The 23691-nt window shown below is 35.5% G+C and overlaps 1 protein-coding gene across 1 annotated transcript; it reads left to right on the forward strand.

Annotated features, from left to right (window-relative positions):
- The first annotated feature begins 951 nt into the window (after positions 1–951).
- Positions 952–22886, forward strand: LOC132175547 (uncharacterized). The gene is made up of 24 exons (XM_059587515.1): positions 952–1229; positions 2031–3094; positions 3911–4026; positions 5753–5961; positions 8542–8661; positions 10237–10365; positions 10484–10609; positions 10857–10912; positions 11019–11118; positions 11766–11883; positions 12054–12260; positions 12457–12781; positions 14391–14484; positions 16879–16987; positions 17087–17352; positions 17441–17565; positions 17926–18160; positions 18840–19028; positions 19153–19439; positions 20188–20389; positions 20480–20719; positions 21555–21640; positions 22441–22601; positions 22739–22886. Exons 2-23 carry the CDS (start codon positions 2250–2252, stop codon positions 22598–22600), a joined length of 4344 nt encoding a protein of 1447 aa, XP_059443498.1. The 5' UTR covers positions 952–1229; positions 2031–2249; the 3' UTR covers position 22601; positions 22739–22886.
- Positions 22887–23691: the final 805 nt, after the last annotated feature.

Below are 23691 nucleotides of genomic sequence, written 5' to 3' on the forward strand. Positions count from 1 at the left end.
CCTATCTCCACGTGAATTACCGTTTCAACCTCATACCCTTTCTTCTTTTTTTTTTTATTTATTTATTTATTTTTTTTTAAATGCCTATTACAATCGATCTTTGGTAATATATCAATATATATTTTTTAAAAAGTAAAAAAAAATGTAGCACTTATTTCTCGCTTAGTTTTTAAAAAATAATATCTATCTAGGACCAAGAGAACACTTAACACTTTCATTTTTTCAATATATCAATATATATTTTTATACCTATTATATATAAAATTCAAACTAAGGATCGATTCATGCAAACATTTTTTCTTTAGCTACCTTTGGTATACAAAAATACAAATGGTTGGAAATGGTTATTTCAAGTGTTAATATATAATATATTTTAACTCCAAAGTTATTTTGTTCCACCATATTCTATTCTTAATAAAAGCTATTTTTGTTCTTGAGGAATAGCTGAATCGGCTGTGATTACGCTTTACAGATGTTACTAGTTCGATTTCTCATTTTCCCTTCTTATGCGGATATGTGTAAAAAAAAAAAAAAGCTACGTTTTTTCTTAATAAAATAATCATTTTGCTTACCAAACATATGCTTAGTCTTTTTAATCCTGTGATTTCATAACTCAAAAGGGCATTTGTAAATAAAATAGAAAAAGTATTTAGTTTGAAAATGCAGTTTTAAAATGTAATAATTTGAAAACTTAAAAAAAAAAAAAATCCTTTTTTTTTAAAAAAAAAAAATCACAAGCGAATGAGTGCATTATTTATTTATTTTTTTAAAATGCCAATGTTAAAAGTTTTTTACCAAACATTTATTAACTACATTTAAAAAAAAAAAATCACGTTTTAAAAATATGATATTATGAAATTACACGTTTTAAAAGGAGATCACGCAATTTGAAACGGCAAAAACAAAAGGACGCTTATCCCAAACCATATTATAGGAAACGCGCGTCAATCTCCATCAGAGTCCAGGCTCCAGCTATGCAAAAACGTAGCTTGGACTCGTAAAGAATCTCGCACTTCGCTGGCTTTTCTCTGCTCATTGCTGTATATTTGATATAAAGAACGAAAAGCAACGAAAAGCAAAGAGACAAAGCACAGACCGTTTCTGACCCCCGCAGATGAGTCTTAAAGTTTCTGAGAGAGAGAGAGAGAGAGAGAGAGAGAAAAGCGAAGCTTCCTGTAGATTCAGTGGAATTTTCCAGTGATTGCTCTCCGTTTCTCGCTGGCCAAAAGGTGAAGTCTCTTACTCTCAGTCTCAAGATTTTGGAATTTGATCTTTGCTGCGGATGTTTTGTTTTTTCTCTCAAGTGCGCGAGATTTTGGTGTGTTCGTTGGAATTCCGTGTAGTGGTTCTTTATTTTCCGTGGTCGAAACGTGAAATTGGTAATTGAAATGGAAAATCGATTACCAATTGCTCTATTTCTTTTTTTTGTTGGAGGAACTGTGATTTGAGCTTTCAGTGAGAAAATTATAATTGAGCTTATATATATATATGTGTGTGTGTGTGTGTGTGTGTGTGTGTGTGTGTATGTATGTATGTATCATGTATGTATATGCATGTATGTATTTTGCCTTTAGAAAGATCAACATTGGCTTTTGAATGTAGGTCATTGCATGAGTGATTGACTAATTATTTAATACAGTTATGCGCGACTCTTTCTCTTCCCTTCTGGTGATTTTTTTTTTTTTTTATTTTTTTTAAATCACTAGTGTCTTAGCGATCAAAACTGAAAATTATTAAATAAAAGTGTTATAAATATTGAATTGTGGTTGATTCTCGTAAATTCTGATTGAAAAGCAAAGAAAATGCAGAAAACATTTGGCCAAAAGAATGATTGATTATATATATATATATATATAAAATGATCACTTATTGAAATATGGTTCTGCAAAATGATTCACAATCTCATGCTTTGTACTGGTTGCAAGTTATATTCTCTAGACCAGATAGTGAGATTATATTGTTCAGTTTACTGCTTGATTTTTCATATTCTCATTTGCAAAGTTATTTCTTGTTGATGGTATTGGTGCCAGGATTGAACGCATTGGATTGTAGGAGTGGTAGTGTCAAGAAACAATCCCTGTTTCTGAACAACTGGGAGATTTAATGAATGCTGAAGATGGTTTGAAGTAACTTGATATTTTACTGATAAATGCATGATGACCTGCTGAGACTGAGTTGGAAACCAAGATTAATGTGAAGTTTTATAAGAGTTTGACAGGAATTCTGATTTTTACTTGTCTTGAGTGGTGATGCATCCTTTGCTAATGCATGGTTACCTTTGTTGGTGCATTCTGTTGGGGCATCTTTATGTGTCCGCCCTTAGTCTTGGTTCAGGGCAGTATAGAGTAAGGGGAACTGGGACAGAAAACCAGTTGCGTGATTTTGGTTCGGCTTTAGATGATGGTTCTGAAAACAGCATCTCTAAACATGTCACAAGATCAATCTTTTCATCCCCATACAATAAGTCGGTATCTTGTGATGACTTGGAAGGCGTTGGCTCATTTGATACCACCTGCTTGCTAAACTCAAATTTGTATCTGAATTCTGATCTTTACATTTATGGTACTGGAAACCTAGAGATTCTCCCGCATGTTTCAATTGAGTGTCCTATGGAAGGCTGTACTATTGTTTTTAACATGTTTGGCAATGTTAAGGTGGGTCAACATGCAGCTATTTTTGCTGGTTCTGTAGTATTTTCTGCTGCCAATCTGACCCTGGAACACAATTCTTCTATAAATACAACATCCTTGGGTGGATCACCGCCTTCTCAAACTAGTGGTACACCAGTTGGCTATGATGGTGCTGGTGGAGGGCATGGTGGCCGAGGTGCCTTCTGCTTGAAAAATAATCTGACGAAGTTCTGGGGTGGTGATGTTTATGCTTGGTCATCTTTGTCTGAGCCCTGGAGTTATGGGAGTAAGGGTGGCGGCACATCTGCTGAAAGACCATTTGGCGGGAATGGTGGAGGACGTGTTAAGATTCTTGTGAAGGAAATTCTATATTTAAATGGATCTATAACAGCAGAAGGTGGGGATGGAGGGGCAAAAGGGGGAGGAGGATCTGGTGGAAGTATCTTTGTACATGCCGTAAAGCTGTGAGTACAAAATTGATGCCTTTGAATTGAAAACCAAAACCTACTTCATGAAACTGAATTGTTGGTTCTCACACAATTACCCTGCATGCACACACTCCACAGATAATATACACTCTTCAAATGTAGAAATCAAATATTTGAATAGAACTCTGAAAATGTAGCTTATATTGATATTAATAGCTACCTAGTTATGATGGACAATCTCATGAAGTTGGGGTATTATTTTTCTGTAAACACTAGTCTAACAAAGATTCTGTATTTAACTAAAGTAGTTAGCTTTGTATAACCTGAATACAGTCAATTATTGTTACCAATTTGGATTGTCTGCATAGATTCAATCTGAGGTGTCCTATTTGCATTGAAAAACTCTGTGCCTATAGCAGCAAGCAAAATGGGAGCAGGCCCTTACAGAACAAACACTCAAGACGTTTAATGTTTTTATAAATGCTGTCTGCTGTTATAATATAATTTTTTTTTTTTGATTGGTAACAAATTCTATCAAAATACTAGTGGAACAAATACATCAGGAGGCTTACAAAGTATATGAAAGCTTATAAACTTCTGCCAATACATACTTTCTTGGTGCAAATAGAGTAAGATAGATTTTACTCCAAAGCTTTTGATTATGTCTCTTTTTGCGTATTTTTGGATATCATTTTTCTTTTTTCAAGAATGTTGCCAAAGATGAATGATCTAATATTTTTATTGCACTCATTTCATTACAATGGACCTATATTTTAGTTGCAGATAAGAAATTTGTTCTATTCGTACTTATAAATTTTTTGTTAACTGTTTCTCTCATGTTTGATTACGTAGGAAGGGGTATGGTAGAATAAGTGCAGCAGGTGGGAGGGGCTGGGGTGGAGGTGGTGGCGGAAGAATATCTCTAGATTGTTACAGCATACAAGAAGATGTAAAAGTTACTGTGCATGGTTTGTACTGCTCACAAATCTGTATCTGGTAGTAGAAGCAACGATTAGTCAACTGCTAAATATTTCATTTTTATGTAAGAGTCTCAACTTGCTTTATAGATCTAAATTGTTAGACAACAAAAATTGTTAACCACGGGGATAATTTGTTTTTTGGGAAATTAATGAAACAAATTATTTTTGGCTGCATAATTATATTTAATAGTTACTAAGTTGGTGGGATTGATGCTAACTTTGCCTCAATGTGGAAGGTGAACTCTTATAGGGCACCATGGCGTCTGTCAAACTTATTCTAATTTTTTGTTAAGCTGATGTGGTATCTTCTTGATGTGAATTTTAATGAGTAAGATGCATCACTCTGAGATGAGTTTTCAACGTTGGTGTTCTAATTTTAATGGCAATAAAGAGCTAATATGAGCTTTCTCTGCATTTTGATTTATACTTTAGGTTCTAATCATTGATAAATATAGTCCTATTCACCAATTCATTATTTGGGGAAGGTGTTTGATCTTGTCCACATTTCTGGAAAAAGTCTGCAACTTTAGAAGTATGATTTGGCTGAATATTTCTTGGGTTAAATTAATAAGAATGTAAATATATTTATCCTAAGTGTCGTTGTTGTTTTCCTGCAACTTTCCTTTGCCCCTATTATGCATGACTATTGATTCACATACATGTATGGACATACTGACACGTGCTTGTGTACAAGGACACACACATACACATATGCCTATGAATCAAAGAAACACAAACTTTATTGAACGGAGTAGAACAACAAAAGGCAGGTGAATTCCTGCAAAAAAAAAAAAAAAAAAAAAAGAAGAAGAAGAAGAAGAAGAACACTTGCTATGTCACCAGTTAGCTGGCTTTGATGCCAATATCTCCACAACTGTCCAGCCAGTCTCCCCAAAAGTGAACAATTAAGTGGACTATCGCAATCATTTTTTTTACATTGCTACAGACCATCTTAGGTTTCAAATTTTCATCTATCCACTGTAGCTAGAGTGGGTTTCCCTAAGCTTTCAAAATCCTCTGTTCCAAGCAGTCCTTATTCCCAGACCAGGTGTCCCATGCCACCTGCCTATGACTTTGATGTGGTGAAGTTCTTCCTTTGTGCCTGCTTCTTCTTGTGGTTTTGCATAAAATGTCCCACATCCTTTTGTCTTCTTCTGCCATCTTTAAGTAAGAAGAAATTGTTGGGAGCTTCAGGTTGGTTCTCCCTCGCTCTCTAGCTATAGCTTTGTCTTTGCTCTGCCTCATGTTAATTTGTTAAGTTCTGTTCCAAATCAAAACACTTCTCTTGCGGCAGCTCCTCTGCTGCTATCAGAACCTGAATTGCCCTGCCCTTTGGTTGAAGTAGATTATCTTGTTCTCGTTGCCACAACTTGTCTACTACTTCGATTGCTCTGGAGCATGGCATGATTGGCGATATGTTTTAATAAGAATTTTGTTTACTTTTTTGAAAAGGATGCGTGTATTCTAAGAAGATGTTCAAAGTAAATGTTTCTAATTTTGGAAAGTATATATGTATCTTGAGATTTTCTAAAGAGGAAAGTAGATGTACCTTTTCATTGCCTTCAGTATTTGTTTACAATTCATGAACAGCTTGCTTATGTTTAAAGTCATTATTGAACCATATGTAAAATGGAAAAAGCCTGCTTTGCTTAGAGCATACTTGTAAGATGGGACTTTCTACAGTGTATGCTTTATTTTTCTTTCCTGGTCGCAGGTGGTTTGAGTATTGGCTGTCCAAGGAATTCAGGAGCAGCTGGCACATACTTCAATGCAGATTTACTGAGTCTAAGGGTTGGGAATGACAATGTCACCACAGAAACTGAAACCCCTTTGCTTGATTTTCCTATCACCTCCCTATGGTCAAATGTTTTTGTGGAGAATAATGCAAAAGTTTTAGTTCCTTTGCTTTGGACCAGAATTCAGGTTTCCAGATCTGCCTCCTTCATATAATTTACATATTTGTGACTCTTTAAATGTTCTTGTCCTAATGTTTGTGAGAAATGATGCGGCATATTCCCTTCATATATTTATATCTTTCTTCTTCTTCTTCTTCTTATTATTATTATTATTATTTTTCTATCCCTGTATTATCTGCGGAAAATGTGTGCTTCATCATATATGATTGCAAAATGCACAATGTGGAGATTACTGCTGTTAATATGTAGTTCTTTGTGTGATATCTCTCTGTGCTTGGACAACATTATCATTGATGTTTTCCTATATATTCTTCCTGCAACAATAGCCAGAGCACTAAAGCATCCGAACTGAATTGTTGCTTGATTTTTGGTTTATAGTCCTGTGCTTAATCTCTCTTCTGAAATTGTCCTAGACTATCTTATGTGTTTCGCTAAAGATAAACTTGTAATGTCTGGTTTATTTGGGGTTCTAAGCTGTATATAAATATAATTGACATGCATTCTTCTTGTCTTTCAAGATATAATAAGTTGATGCCTCACCAAGTTTTGTTGATAACCTGTTTGTAACTTGACATGTGGACCAATAAAAAAATGCCCATGCAGAGTAGTTCTTGGGACTTGATATATTAGCATAAGATAAACATATCAGTAGTTGGGTTGTCATATCTGTAGGCAGAATAATATATCTATGATATGATTGGCGGAGGATACCATGATTTTTTAAGGGTTCTGCAACCATTCACTTGTGCCATTATAGAACATTGGCCCTCAAGAAGTTTCAAAGCTTATCAGTTGTATGCATGCCCTCGATTTTGGAGAATTATATTACCAATGTTAGTTATGTCTTTGTGCTGGCATGAAAACGAATAATGATACCATGTGTGTTTTTAACAGTCAATTAGATTCTCTGGAGAAGATGGAAAAGTGTTAGTGCTATTGGGTATACGAGCTTCAACCTTGGTTATCTGGTCAGAATAGGATTGGCAGGAATGTTTAGGGGGGCATGTAGATATTTGGAATGATTTTGGATGTAGTCCGATTAGTGCTTTCTAATTTATCTGTCTCTAAGGTATTTGAAAGCTTGGCTTTTTTTTGGTTCAATTTAAATATTGGGGAGCCTTGATAATTACATCATCTGATGGGTGAAGAGTGTGATGTAGAAGGCTATATTGTTTGGAACGCATGTCAGCTTATATAAACCGCATTGGAGGGATTTTCTTGGGAACATTGTTTTAAGGCTGAGCTCCTAGCACTTCGATGGAGCCCTGAGAGCTTAAATGATGGAAGTTTGTTGAGAGAATGTCGAGGTACATTTCTAGGGTATAAATTAATGAAAAATCATGTTAATTTTTAGTATAATTCAATGTGATCTGTTAATGCTGAGTACTTTGAAATACTCTCAAATTTCGAAGGAGATTTCGTACATTGCTTGTTGTTCAAAAGGATTGTTTGCTGTTAAATCCTTTTATAGTGTTCTAGTTCATTACGAGGGCGGTCTTTTCCTGTTGAAAGTATTTGGCGGACGAAAGTTCATTTGAGGGTGACTTTCTTTGTTTGGTCAATGGCCTTAGAGAAGATCCTTAACATGGACAAAGGAAGCAGCACATCATTATGATTGATAGGTGCTGTATGTGTAAAAGGAATAGAGAGTCCGTGGACCATCTTCTTCTTCATTGTGAGGTTGCTTGTGCCATATGAAATATTTTTTTAGGTCACTTTGGACTGTCTTGGGTTATGCCAAGACGAGTGGTTGACTTATTTGCTTATTGGTGAACTGCTAGTAGTACTTGGAGTGCAACTGTGTGGAAAATGGTGCTCGCTTGCCTCGTGTACCTTTGGAGGGAAAGGAATGACAGGAATTTTGAGGACTGCGATAGGACGATAGAGGACCTTGAGTCTTTTTTCTTCTATACTCTTTATCATTTCCTTGTTCTTTATTTCCCTTCTAGCTAGCTAGGTGTTTTCTCTTGTATACTTCTTATGTGCTTGGGGGCGTCTTACGCTTTTTATAATAATTCGATTACTTATAAAAATAAAAAAAATTGTTTTTACGTTAGGTAGTAATATTGGGGAACTTGGAAGTGAATTTATTCCTGATAGGGGCCTTTTCCTTCCACTGCCAGAACACAGTGACATTCATTCTAACCTAGAATTAGCCAAGGCTGGAGTTCTTTTTGAATTCTTATCATGTTAGGTATTTTAACTAGTATATATCATAGTTTTTTTTTTTTTTTTTGGATAATTGAGTAACTTTTATAGCACGCAAACAAACACATTACAAGCAAACATTTGCCATAGCTAAAGACAAACTCTAGAATATATATATATATATATATATATATAGTCTTTTGGGTTAGATATATTTATATAATTTGTTATATAGTTTAAATTCTATAGGAGTTTCTAGCTAGGTGTTTCTCTTGTATACTTCTTGTATACTTGAGTAGCACTTTTTGCTTTTTAATGATATTTTGATTACTTATCAAAAACAAAATATGTAGGAGTCTATTTAATCTTATCTCTTTGGTACAATTGCTCTTCGGGAAGCTTAATTTGTAATATCTTTTTTAATTCTTTAATTGTGAAGGTGAGAGGCCAAATTAGTCTCTATCGTGGAGGGACCATTGTCTTTGGACTGTCTGAGTTTCCAGTCTCTGAATTTGAGCTTGTCGCCGAGGAACTTTTGATGAGTGATTCTATCATAAAGGTATGTTAAGTTTGAGAATTAACTCAAAGAAGTAATTCAATCGGCTAGGGACCACGCCTCATGAAACGGAGGTCACTCGCTCTAATCTCACCTTGCCCTTCCCCTTGAGGCCAATTGCTTATATAAAAATAAAAATAAAAAAACGCTCGAGAATTTTCTTTTGTTCCTTTTAATAATTGTATTGTGCACTAAGCATCTTACTCGTTTAGAACTGACTAGAAAAATAGTATCCTTGTAAGATGACCCATTTAGTTAAGATGTGAGACTTATTTATGTTGAGTTTGTTTAGCCAACCAAGCTCTTTTACTTGAAATGGAGAGGATCCTATTCCAAAATATACCTCCTTTTTCACTAAACATGCTGGCATTTGAACATCTAAAGTGAAATTTTTAAAAGCAAGTCCTCTTTTTTAATTCTTCCCTCTTGGTCATTTTCAAAAGCTCCCGAACGCCACAACCTGAACATAATGTCAGGCCCTCCAAATCTAATCTTCCCATGTACTCAGTTGAAGATTCAATCTTATTTTTCATCCTATTGATATCCCCAGTTCACTTTCCATTGTCTTCTATGATGGAAAAAGTAATTTGTTTTTGAATTTTTGAAATTTTTTTGGAGATACAGATTGCCAATGGAATTCCCATAAAAAAAAGAAAAAAAAGAAAGAAAAAAAAAAGAATAGCAACAAAAATGTTTTTACAGCAGAAACAATGGCAGAATTTAGCAAGCATTTTTAGTCAAATATTACAGCCAATGTCTAGGACTGAATACTATCTGACAAAACCCTCACAAAATTCAGCAACTTGAATCATTTCCTGGTCTAGATTTTATTTTGTTTTATCTAGCGGTGTATACGATACCACGTGGTGAATATGTTTTCACGTCATTTAAAAATTTAAATGATGTGGCATCACATACACCGTTAAATAAAATAAAATAAAATCTTGGCCGTGAAATGACGATATGTGTCTGTATTTTTTTTCAGAAAAAATGTGGAACCATTGCTAACCTCCATAAACCATGTTGGGCTCAGAACTCTCCTTTTCTACATCATCTATCCCTTGCCGGCCTTGGAACATTGGAAGGGATGAGTATTAAAAGCTTAATTTGTTGTGCATAATATAACTTGTCATGTAAATTCTTCCATTTTTCTATTTTCTTCAATCACTTTAAAGTTCTAGGAGATTATAGGGATGTCATTAGCTTTGTTATGGTGAATGTCCAAGTGTTATTTTCTCGTAATTTTTCATATGGCTATATGAATGTCATTACCTTGTTACGACAGATTATTTCTATTAATAGTTCTGAAATGATGGGTATAGAGAATACATGTTTTTCCATTATTGCTATGAATAGTTTTGAAATTAGTAGAGAATACATGATTTTCCCTTGCAAGTAATTTTTTTCTTAATTCTTTTTTTGGCTTCTTTCTGTCCGTTTAAGAAACCCTAAAGACTGCCTTTTTATTTCTTTTTTTCCAGAAAACACCCTAGCTTTGTCACTATAGATTTTAGCTCGTAGAAGGTACATGTCATAGTTGGAATTGAGGTCTAAAGTACTTTTGTTTTATACCTGAAGGTTTTTGGTGCATTTAGAGTTGCCATCAAAATGTTGCTCATGTGGAACTCCAAAATTCAAATCGACGGTGGCGGAAATACTGTTGTTACTGCTTCTGTCCTTGAAGTCAGGAATCTGGTTGTTCTAAGGGTAAAATAGTTTAGACTTCATGGATATAGCTGATTACTGTTCCTTGTCTGTTAACATCTATCTTGTTTGTGGATCTATTCAAAATAGAGGACCAACTCCCCTACATTGTTTTTTGCAGCATTACTCTGTTATTAGTTCAAATGCAAACTTGGGTGTATACGGTCAGGGACTGCTGAAGTTGTCTGGTCATGGTGACACAATCAAAGGCCAGCGACTTTCCTTGTCTCTTTTTTATAACATAACTGTAAGCCATCATCAAAAAATATATTTAGCATTTTTTTGATAATAGCTATCTGGGGAACTATTGATTTTTCTCTAGTTCAATCTGACATTAACTCCCATTTGTAAATTCACGATCTTTTGCAATGCTGTTACTAGAATTTCTTTTACTTCATTTCCATATTTTTTTGTTTGTGTATTTATTTCTAATGCCCATCTTCACATGGGTTTTCATCGGGCGAAAATGTTTCAAAATTCCTTGCACATTACAGGTTGGCCCAGGTTCTTTACTTCAAGCTCCATTGGACGATAATGCCAGTAGAAGCTTGTGAGTTTAAAATTGTGATTCATTATTTAGGAGTTCCAGGTTGTTTCTTTTATTCAGCATCTTTGAAAATGGTCTAAATATAAATATTTGAATACTTTTCTTATAGGGTAACGAAGTCCCTTTGTGAGAGTCAGGCATGCCCAGTGGATTTAATAACTCCACCAGATGACTGCCATGTCAATTATACACTCTCCTTTTCACTTCAAGTAAGACTCATATTTTACATTTAACCTTATTGTCAATCAAATATTGTTGTTAGGAAATTAATGCAATGGAAAATTCTTGGCCAAATGGCTCGGTTTCAGAGTTCTATATTGCTGACAATCTTTGTCAAACACCTTACCACTTACGTCCTTAACTATCTATCTGGGACAGTTCCGGTTCAACCATTCACATTTTGGTGCAATGTGTGCTTTGATGTTTTTACTTCTCAACCGTTAGGACACAATGTGAATTTTGTGTACTATCTACTCCTTTTTCCCCCTGTTCTGTCATTTGGGCACACAATGTGAATTTTGTGTACTATCTACTCCTTTTTTCCCCTGTTCTGTCATTTGGTTGTCCTTTCTTGTATAGGTCGTGCACTAGGGAAGCATCCCCTTGGTGCCTCTTCACTGGAATTTCTTATTTATGAAAAATAAGATGCTCTGCCTTGGAATTTTCAGTCATAGGGTTTTCACATAGTAAATATTTGGTTATAAAATGAATGCAGTCCAAATTAAATGCTACTTGTTTGTGAGGTACTTATCATTGTGAGGTACTGTTTTCGATGACAAGTTACCATGAGAAGATCATTTGTAGCGTTTCATGTAGCATTATTTAAAAAGAAATGGTATCTCCTGACCCTTGTCAGATCTGTCGTGTTGAGGACCTTCTTGTGAATGGACTTATCAGAGGAAGTATTATTCACATCCACAGAGCGAGGACTGTCATTATTGATACAGGTGGCATGATGACTGCTTCAGAATTAGGTAAAAAAGTATATTCCAAGTATCACTGTCTTTAGATTGTTGTCTCCTTCCCCTTTTGTTTCCCTTGTTGCAATGTTGTCGTGCTAACAATTTGTTGATTTCTTGGTAAGAGGAATCACAGTGTATATTATGCTTTAAATAGACTCAAGCCTTTTTTTTTTTCCCTTCAGGTTGCAGTGACGGTATTGGAAAGGGAAACTATTCAAATGGAGCTGGTAGTGGTGCTGGACATGGTGGCAGAGGTGGATCTGGGAATTTCAATGGGAGGGTGAGCAATGGGGGTAACAAGTATGGTAATGCTGATCTCCCCTGTGAATTGGGAAGTGGAACTGAAGGCCCTGATCAGTCATATGGACATGTTGGAGGCGGGATGATAGGTAATGTTTCTACAAGTAACACAAGTTTAGTCACCAAAAAGTTCTCCTTGGGTTTTGATTATGTAATGTGAATGGGGTGCTTTGATGTTTAAAATTAACGAGCAGCCACCTTTTTGTCTTTTTCTTTTCACGTGTCATGAATTTACATCAATCAACATGTATTCTCTAACATTATACCTAGATCATGTTTTACTAGTAATGGGATCCATCCAGTGGCCACTTGTAAGGCTTGATATTTATGGATCTTTGAGGGCCAATGGTCAAAGCTTTGGTAGAGGAGCAACAAATCGCAATGGTTCTTTGCTTGGCGGACTTGGCGGAGGTTCTGGTGGGACAGTACTCCTTTTCCTTCAAGAGCTCCAGCTTTCGGAGAACTCATCTTTATCTGTTGTTGGGGGTAATGGTGGCCCTCTAGGTGGGGGTGGAGGTGGGGGTGGGAGAGTTCATTTTCACTGGTCTAAGATAGATGTTGGAGACGAATATACCCCGGTTGCAACTATAAATGGTTCCATAAACAGTAGGTAAGTGTATTATTATCATAATGACTTTCATTTCTGGAGATACATTTTAAATCAGTCCATGTACTTGTGCTAACAAATCTGTGAATATAGATTTTTTTTTTCCCTTATTAACTGAAATATGTAATGCACATTGGGGGATAAACCTGTTTCAACATACTATTCCATGTTATTCTACTACTGGACCACACAATGTGCATGTTATATATTATCAAATTTCATGGTCCTTCACTTGGTGTGCATACTCATAAAACAAGTAATAATAGGAAGAGTACTTTTTTGTTGTAGAGACTTCAGTAGAATGGCTTTTCTCTTCTACATATATTGTCCGCCATTTTAAGGTGGAGCAGTATGTGATATAAATTTCAATTGAATTTTATAATAATTTCAAAATCTGTAGTTTACACTTTATCTGTTTTCAACATGCACATTGGGTGGTCACTAGTGAATTGAACTTTATGTACCCCTGGGTATACTGAGACTGCATCTATTTAGGCCAAGCAAGCATCTTATCCATTGTTGCCTACTTGCCTTGACAGCACCATGTTTATTGAATGCAAAGATCATGGGCCACATAAACAGGGAAGCACAATATGCACAGTTCTCAACTTGAATTCCTCCAAAATTAGTAACATTCTTTTGAGCCAAATTGTGCTATTTCAAAAGGAAGTTTTTTTTTTTTTTTTTTTTTTTTTTTTTTTTTTTTAAATCTCATGGTAATTAACTTATGCAAGGATGAATTTAAATTTGAGACCTCACCACCCCATAATTATATGAAGGTTCGAAGTGCCATTAGGCACATAGGTCATTGGCATTTTTTTTACTGAAGGTTGTTTCTTTTAAGAAAAAAAAAATTATCATATTTTTTGAATGAATATTTCATGATTATTTTTACAAGGTAAAAGTAATGTTGGCAAGTACTTTGTTGTTATTGTCAACTATGTGTCATCCAAATAATACTGTAATAGCATGTAAGATCATGTGATGCTTCATGTAGTGGAACTATTTTGTGATTCATGCGGACCAAAATTGACATATTACCTGTTGAATTGCTTCATTATGTGTTTATTCAAGAATTTCATATTTTGTACATGCATAATTTTTCTAGCCTAATCGATCAGGATTAAGGTGTAATAGATTTGGTAGAATTTATATATATGTGTGTGCGCGTGCGTGCAGACATGCACAATCATGGTTTATTGGCCAATATTGAGTTTTGCAATGTGATAAAATCCAAAACTAGAAACATTAGAACCATCACAACAATTAGGGATTTGTAGACTATCAAAGAATAATGGATCCACTTTTCAAATGAAGGATTAGTCAATAAGTAATACTAAAAGGCCAAAATAGATTTGGTTTTCTGCATCGGCTTAGAAGAAAATAGCTGCTTTTTGAGATGCTCAAGTCTTTTATTCATTTATGCATTTTTTCTACAATGTGCTCTTCATGTCTCCATTCAAATCCTTTCCTTGAAGCCTTAACATGTTGTCTTAGAGCTCTTTAATTTACTATTAACAAACTTATATTTTGGTATTATCTTAAAAGGATCTTGAAAATATGGATTTAGGACCCCTTCAGGTAATAACAGCATATTACTTGTGTCTAACAGTGGAGGTGCTGGGGACAATGGTGGTCTTTTTGGGGAGGAGGGTACAGTTACTGGAAAACAATGCCCAGAGGGCCTCTATGGCACTTTCTGTGAGGTATGTCCCTTTTTTTTCCCCTTTACATTCTATGATGATCTGTAAGATTCTGCAAGATCTTTCTAGATTCATAAAGAGCTTTTACGGTGGAAAGCTTCAGTTTATTGATTTTTAAATTTCAAATGGTAGTTTTTGGGGAAATTTGTGTATACTTCTATTTGCATGAGTTTCCTCCATTTCCGATAAAATATATTGTTAATTATCAAAGAAAAGAAAATATTGGAAAGTTTGGTGTATCTTCACTGAAACATTTTTGTTCGTGAACAAAATTTTGTGCTGTAAAATTCATATCCACACTCAGGCTTATTGCCCTAGAGTAGCATCAAATGGATATGAGAATAGCCTGTAAGTACTCATCTCTAGGTAACTATTACAGGTTGATAAGGTTATAAAAAATGAAAAAAAGAAGGAAAATGTTCCCTAAACGATGCTATTTAGAGAATATCACAAATATTCAAGTGCCACATGAACCCTTCTGTGCATCATGGGCTCAAGTAAACACCTCAGATGTTTAATTCCAACTAAAAAAATTATGGAATTTTATATTTCATTGCTCTCACAATGAATTGATGAAGAGGGCGGACTGTATCTTTTTGCTTGGAGTTCGTGCCATAGCCTACTTTACCTTGACACATACATTTCTGCAATATTCGGATTCTCATTCTTCCATGTCACCTGATTACATTCAATGATACTACAATATGTTGATTTAAAACTCTAATTCTTGTGGCTACCAATTCAATCTTACGGTGTTTAACTTCTATATAATGATTTTATCGGTCTAAATGATATGCACCATTTTGAAGCATTCTTCATGAACATGAAAATCCGTTCTGAGTTGACCCCACTATGAACCAAACATAGTTGCAGCCCTATTAACGAAACCACTACACCAAGTGTTCATATTTTGTGGAAATATAAGAAATGTCTTACCAATTTACACAACATGGGGTCTACTATGTAAAATGACAAATGACAGGAGGTTACTATGTAATTATCTGCTTGGTTTCAACCATGAGACACTAATTAATCAAATGGAAGGATATGACCTAATTGTGACATCTCAGAAAGTTAGTTTCACATTAGAAAGATGGATTGTCCATATTGAGTGGGTGGATTATAAAGGTACTCATTAGTGCTAAATCTCACATTGATTCTTTACTAAGTGAGATTGGACTTTATAAGTGATGAAAATGAGCTCCAATTGTAACTTGACTAGTCTTTTTGGAGTGAAAGCGTTGATACGACTAGTGTTTTTCCTGAGTCATTACAAAATCCTAGGGAAAACCCTAGTCATAGATGTGATGTCACTCTAAAAGGACTAGTCAAGGTACATTTGGAGTTCCCGAGAATTACTTATAAAGTCCAGTCTTACCTAGTAAAAAACCAATGTGAGATTTAACACCTAATCTAGCCATTCAATATGGGCAATCCATTTTCCCAATGTGAGATTAGCTTTCTAAGTGTCACAATCTCCCTCACTCAAATCCCTGATGTCCTTGTCAGGGTCCATGTCAGGCAATGCCTTAGTGCCACATGGTGTTACTAGGTTGCTCTGATACCATTTGAATTCTCACTTATTCCAAAAGTTTAAGCTAATAGGAAATAATTGATTTAATAATTTAATGAATATTCTAACACTTCCCTTTAATAAGGGAAACCCAACGCATAGAATATTTAATTAAAATGGGAGGTGAATGATGAAGACAAGGTTTGAACTCATAATATTTGCTTTGATACCAATTATTGAGGGCCTAACAATTAATCTAAAAGCCCTAAGATTGTTGGATATTGATTTGGTTAAACCTTTAAGATCGTAACATTAATCCGATGGTATCCCTTTCTCTTTTGGTGGCTCCACTCATATATCAATATTCAATGACTTAACACTATGCTCATATATAACACCAAGCCATTTTAATTCGGCCTATAGGCCGCCTCTTGTTATACCAAAAGAGAAAGGGGTTTGGGAACCATTGTACAACTTAGTATTCATTAATACCTTTATAACCACCCACTCAATGTCAGCAATCCATCTTCCTAATGTGATATTTTCTTGGATGTCACAACTTAACTTACTAGGCTAAGTGGAGTATATTTCATCTTAGCTTGCCATGAAATGAGGATAACTTATTTCATATGTTTGGAAATATTTATATTTATGTGTATACATGTCGGCATCTGTAGTATCCATTTCATATTTGTAAGTGTTAATGAGTAATTATAAATGTTTTCTTCTTATTTCTCACACCAAATACAAGTTTCGATATTTCCTTTGATTGTACATGTCATTCTTATTCTACTTATGAAAAAAATGTCATTCTTGTTACATGTTTGGACTTGTGAACTAGTCTTGGTATGTTAAAAAAGTTTGGATAATGCAATATCATGTAGGAATGTCCTATTGGCACTTACAAAGATGTTGGGGGCTCTGATGATCGTCTTTGCACACCATGTTCTCTTGATCTTCTTCCCAATCGTGCTAATTTCATATATGTGAGAGGTAATATTGATAACTGCAATTCGACTATAAACTAGAAACTCTCTCTCTCTCTAAATTTTCTTTGGGCCAACATCTCACTTGAGAGCTCACTTTCTTCAGGAGGAGTTAGTCAGCCGTCTTGTCCCTATAAATGCATATCTGACAAGTATAGGATGCCAAATTGCTACACACCTCTTGAGGAGCTGATATATACATTTGGGGGGCTATGGCCTTTTGCACTTCTGTTGTCATGCATTTTGGTGCTTCTAGCTTTGTTCTTAAACACTTTGAGAATCAAAGTAGTTGGATCAAGTTCTTATCACAGGGCAAATTCAATTGAACCCCAGAGTCATCGCCATTTTCCTTATCTTCTTTCTTTATCTGAGGTACATTGGTGATTATAAGGAGCATTCCTTTGCCCAAGTGCATATTTCTATGAATATGATTTGTTTATCATATATGTTTTAAACCTAGGTGCGGGGAACCAGAGGCGATGAAACTCAAAGCCATGTTCATAGAATGTACTTCATGGGTCCCAACACTTTTAGAGAACCGTGGCATCTTCCTTACTCTCCTCCCAATGCAATTATTGACGTTGTGTAAGAAACAATTTCAACTTAGAAGGGAATGTGGTGGCATAATCTAGTTTTAATGTCATATTATGATATTTCTGAATGGCTTGTCCTAGTAATCACAGCCAACTGCTTGATGCTAATTATTCAGAAGTTGAACTTTTAATTTGGTGATGTTGACTATCAAAAGAAACTATAATTTCTCTTTTAGCATCATGCAATTGGCGTAGTTGTTATTCTGAGATACACTTATTAACAGATTTTGATTAAACAACGGTACAAACTATGAAGCCCAGAACATAGGATGGGTAATATGATATCAGCATCATTTTATTTTTCGTCTTGTCTCGCAAATTTATCTATTATGTACACTGTCTTGGTCTGCAGGTATGAAGATGCATTTAATAGATTTATTGATGAGATTAACTCTGTTGCTGCATATGATTGGTGGGAAGGGTCAGTTCACATCATACTTTCAGTTCTTGCATATCCTTGTGCCTGGTCCTGGAAGCAGTGGCGACGAAGAAATAAAATCCATCGCCTTCAAGAATACGTAAAGTCTGAATATGACCACTCGTGTCTGCGCTCATGCAGATCCCGAGCTCTATACAAAGGGATGAAGGTTTGACTTATTATGTGTTTATTATTGAAGAGTCAATTTCTTTTCTGTGTAATCCATATCAATTAAGTATTTTCAAACTCATTAGAAGCATCTCTGATGTTAACTAAGAACTCCCAATCAATAATACTGGGTTCATCGTGTTCACAACATTAAGTGCTTGTAACCTCAATGTTATCTGCAAGCTCTTATAAGTACAACGGTACATTTATTGATTTTTAGCAATGATCCGGTGGAGTTTTCTTCCTCAGATGATTTTGGCACCCCAAATGACTTTTAGCAAGTCACCTCCCCCCTCAGTCTTGGACAGTCAGCAGATGAGATGCCTGTGTTCTTAATCCTTTTTTTTTTTGAATAGGTAATCAGATAAATTTTATAAAAAGCGAAGGTGGCACTAATCATACGGGAAGTATACAAAAAGGACAAAAACAGGAAGAGAAAAGAAAAACAAGAAAAAACACCCGCAAAAACCCAACAACAACCGAAATGCCAAACACCCCAACAGAAACCAGCCCACAAGCCCTACGCAGCATTACATTACAGCAAGTGTTCCCAATCCTCTGTAGTTTATTAAAAAAATAATGTTTATAAATCCCTTCAAGTGTGGATTTCCTTTCAGTTGTGACTGTCATACAACTTTGTTTTCTTTATCATGTCTTTATTTAAGTGGACATCGATACAGGTTGGGGCAACACCAGATTTGATGGTGGCATACATTGATTTTTTCCTTGGTGGTGATGAGAAGCGTTTGGACATGGTATCAATTATACAGAAGAGATTCCCTATGTGTATTATTTTCGGTGGAGATGGTAGCTATATGTCAGCTTATAATCTTCACAGTGATACATTGTTGACAAATCTTCTTGGCCAGGTCTCTTGGTTCTTTATGATCTTTTAAGTAGCTTCAAAACTTTTGTTCTTTTTATTTTTTCAGTAGCTCTAAATATCATTTTTAATGTTATATCTGACAAAGAAAAATGTGTTTTGTTACCCAGCATGTCCCGGCAACTGTTTGGACTCGTTTGGTGGCTGGTTTGAATGCTCAGTTAAGGACAGTGAGGCATGGATCCATCCGTTCTGCACTCGTTCCTGTGATTAACTGGATAAATAGTCACGCAAACCCTCAACTTGAGTTCCATGGGGTCAAAATTGAGCTGGGATGGTTCCAAGCAACGGCTTCTGGTTACTATCAGCTGGGTATTTTGGTAGCTGTTGGTGACTATTCATTTCACCATGTGCACCCACCTGATTTGTTGGACAGAAGTAGTGATGAATCTCCAAGGTAAATTTGAGAGTTGTGCCAACAAGATTGCTTGAACAAGAGTATTTACTGAGACTTCTTATACATCGTGCAGCTTTCATTTTGTGCATGTCAAGACTAATATGACATAAATTGTCCATCTTTTATTAAAATTTTGTAGTGCCCATCCTGTGTCAGATGCATGCCACTAGCAATTAAGTATGTGTTACTTTCCTATTTTCTTGCTCTGATGAAGAAGGGTAGTTTTGCTTTCTTTACTATGCCATGTAATGTACCAACAATTTTGTATGCTGTGTTGCTGAGAATTAAGTCACGAGGACGTGTAATGTTGATAAATCTGATTACCCCTCAAGTGGAAAAATGAGGATAAAAGAGAATAAGAAAAGAATAAAAAGAAGTTATGTGCACCCTACAAAACAAATTAAATATCAATTATGTTTGTGTCTTAGTAATGCCATAAAATTTTTCTAATTACTGTATGGGTGCAGATACTATTCCACACCACTTACCTGCATGGCACAATAGTTCAGGACCTACTTGGCCAACCCTTGCATGTTGGGATAAGGCACTTTTGATCAATGTATAATAATCCATGTACATAGCAGAATGTCATCTGTTGTTAGGATATATAGCAAGTTTTCTCTCCTAGTACCTAGTGAATGTAATGATAATTATTGTAGGTTTAATTATTGATTCTTTAGTTCTGTATATATGTTTTTTAGTCCGCCATCATTAACTCGTTTGATCATTTTATTGATTAATATTTCAGGAAAATGGTTGCATGCCCGAGAAAAAGTCTTAAGCAGCAAACTTTGGCATATACAGGTCATGCATTATCTCTTAAAAGGATAACTGGGGGAATTAATGGAGGACTTATAAATGAGGCTACGTTGAAATCTTTGGATTTTAAAAGGGAGTTTGCCTTTCCCCTTTCTCTCTTACTGCACAATTCAAGACCTGTTGGTCGTCAGGTACTTTGATATGATACAAATATCACCTCTACAGCTTTCTGAGTAATTTGCTACTGTTCATCATCTAATACTTGAAATTTCTGTTTACAGGACGGCCTGCAGCTGCTGATAACTCTCATGCTTTTGGCAGATCTTTCTGTTACCCTCCTTATGTTGCTTCAGTTCTATTGGATATCTCTTGGGGCTTTCCTTGCTGTGTTGCTCATTCTTCCCTTATCCCTACTTTCTCCCTTTCCAGCTGGCTTGAATGCCTTATTCAGCAAAGAATCTAGAAGAGTTTCGCTTGCTCGTATCTATGTGTTGTGGAATGCTACATCTGTATCGAATATTGTAAGTTATGCCAAGTGTGCAGTACAATTCGATAAACTTACCAATTGCCTTTTTTTATTCTTCTGTCAGTGCTAGTGAGAAGCAACTCGAGTAATTAAAAAATGTTACTTTTGGACTTATTTTATTTTCAGAATGGAAAAAATATTTATCCACAGCCACAAGCTGCATTGGATCCCATCATGTTTATATTCATAGGATAATACATAAGATTGCCTAAATTTTTGACATTTTTCGTTGAAATGCATTTCATGCGATGTATAGTTTGTGGTATAAGCTACTCATGCTTATTGTTATAGCATAATGTTAGATGACAAATAATTTAATTTTGTATAGTTGAGAAGTTCACACACCAATACTCTCAGGGTAAACAGTGTATTGCACAGGGAGGGAGTTCTGGATGCTTAGATCAAGCCGTGAGAGCCTTAATTTTTTTTTACTGTTAATGTTTCTATTGATTGAGGCATTTTTTTTTTATCAATTTGAGAGGTCGTAGTTCCGTGAAAATTTGTTGTACTAAACCTACAAGCTCTGATTTGTACAACTAAACTATGCTGTGTAGACGACTTGATTTTTTGCAACATCTACTTGTTACTCTTGATTCTTTGACAGTTCTCTATGTTTGTCATTCCAAAAGGACTGCAATTCAGCAAAAAGGAGAAATTGTGCCCAAAGCATCTCTGATGGATTTAAAAGAATTTGGCACTTTCACTGCTATGATAGATTGTTTGTTTAGTTCTAGACATGGTTTGAAAGGCTTATATCTTTAAACATTGATATTCATCTGGTCGTATCAAATATTTTTGCCAGTGTCATACGACTAGTTTGTTTTCTGCAGGCTGTGGCTTTCATTTGTGGCGTTTTCCATTATGGATTTTCTTCTTTCCAGCCTCCTGATGAGCGAAGTGTGTGGAACACTAGAAGGTGAGCCTTTCAACATTACATTACCAAAAAAAAATCTTTAGCAAACAACTGAAATTGCTTGTTAAATCACAATCAAGATCTAGGAAAGCATCCTAGGGCAGAAATAGCTTTCCTTCTTGTAGTATCTTTCAAAAAGTGTCCTATTTTAGCAACTCAGTCTGCAATCCGATTCCTTTCTGTAGATATGATGAAAAAAATCTTACTTAAGTACTTTACATAAGGCTCCGCTGTTTCCCTAAAATATGGGCCTTACGCTCTAAGGACCCTTGATAATGACATGAATCACACACGGATCCAGCTTACATGCTGTAGTCTAAGCAACGGTCAAGATTAAATATCTTAAAATCTCTCTTCATTTTCTCTCAAATATTAAAAGCTTCTAAAAGTAAGTCAACTTTGAGATTTAATTTTAACCGTTGCTTAGATTACAACATCCAACAGCATGTAAGCCGGATCCATCACACACAAGGATGAAACGCCTTGTTAGTATCTCACATAGGTGCTGGGACAAAGCCAAGATTTTTTATCAGAGGTGAGTCCAAAGTATAAATGAGAGGTCAAACCTAATTTTTAGGCCCATATATATATACTTTTAAGAGAGATTTTCAAAACTAGGGATCCCGGCTCACCTGGTTCCGTTCCTGCATAGGTGAATTAGTCGCCTTAAGGATCAAATGTATTTTTTGTTAATCTTAAAAATTGATCGGGCAATGTTTAGTTGTTTGGGCTTTTTTCTTTCTTGGATTTGTTTTCTTTTAGAACTTCATTTCTCTTTGGTGAAATGTCTTGCTTGCCGACAGGGAAGATGATAAATGGTGGCTTCTGCCAACCATCCTTCTGCTATTCAAGTCAATACAAGCTCGTGCTGTTAACTGGCACATTGCAAATCTTGAAGTGGAAGATTTTTCCCTCTTCTGCCCAGATCCGGATGCTTTTTGGGCTCACGAGTCAAATTCATGAGGTAAGAAGAAAGAGGTATTGCAATGTGACTCTAAATCTGTTCGGCAAAGGCTTCATCTTCTGCTTCGGCAAAGTTATAGCTTTTCTGCATTGTAAATGTTTTCCAAGTTTTGTAAAGGCATCGAGTATCGTGTGCAGTTTTGTCCTCTGTATCCGAAGTGACACAAAGACGATTCAGAGCAAGTTATGTAAAGGAGAGAGAGGATAGGTTCTATAGTTCATTTTTCACAGAAAATTGCTCCAATAGTTGAAAACTTTCTATTAATACAAAAAATTTTGGCCTCTCTCTCTCTCTCTCTCTCTCTTTCTCTCTCTCTCTCTATATATATATATACATTTTGATGAATAAGAAATTTCATTAAGCTCAAAACTAAACCAATCAACAACTCAAAACCCCATTACAAGCCTTTATAAAAGGCCACAACCAGCAAGAAACCTGCAACCCAGCTTACTGCAGAAAACAACAAAAAACCCAAAACAGACTTAACAGAAGACCAAAACAGAACAAAACCAGAAAACAGAACCAAACTACAGCCCAGCAACTAATTTAGAAGTTCTGTAGGTAAGTTCCACAGAGAGCAAAGAAGAATAGTTCTAGGAAATTTTCCTTTTCTAGCAATACGATTTCTAACTTCCCAAACAATATTCTTCAAAAGCTGCTCCTTTGTACATGGCTGGCCAACATGAATGAGTTCATTCCTAGTAAGCCAAAGATTGTAGACAACTGATCCCAAAACTAATCGGCAGAGTAAACACTTAAGAGTTTTATGAATCCAAGTATTGCAACCTTGCTGAACAATATCATCCCAATCCACAGAAATATTTCCCACTCTACACTTCATTATACAAAATCTCAAAATTCTGTAACTGAAATTACACTCAAAAAATAAATGAGATCGAGTTTCCAATTTATGATGACAGAACCAACACTGGACGTTACCTTGATAACCCTATTTCAGCATTCTTGAGCCTATCTTTCATAGCAAGCCAAAGAATAAAAGCATGTTTAGGAATAGCAAGAGGAAACCAAACCAATTTACTCCATAGAACCTCATGTTTCTTTTCCCTAAGGACCTCCCAAGTTTCTGAGC

This window comes from Corylus avellana, chromosome ca3, assembly GCF_901000735.1.
Source record: "Corylus avellana chromosome ca3, CavTom2PMs-1.0".
NCBI lineage: Eukaryota > Viridiplantae > Streptophyta > Magnoliopsida > Fagales > Betulaceae > Corylus > Corylus avellana.

What these genes read in the sequence shown, in the direction of transcription:
- LOC132175547 (XM_059587515.1), top strand. Translation starts at nt 2,250, where the DNA reads ATGCATCCTTTGCTAATGCATGGTTACCTTTGTTGGTGCATTCTGTTG. An exon ending in TGTAAAAGTTACTGTGCATG is followed by an intron (nt 4,027 to 5,752) that starts GTTTGTACTGCT and finishes TCCTGGTCGCAG; the next exon opens with GTGGTTTGAGTATTGGCTGT. An exon ending in CTCTTTTTTATAACATAACT is followed by an intron (nt 10,610 to 10,856) that starts GTAAGCCATCAT and finishes TGCACATTACAG; the next exon opens with GTTGGCCCAGGTTCTTTACT.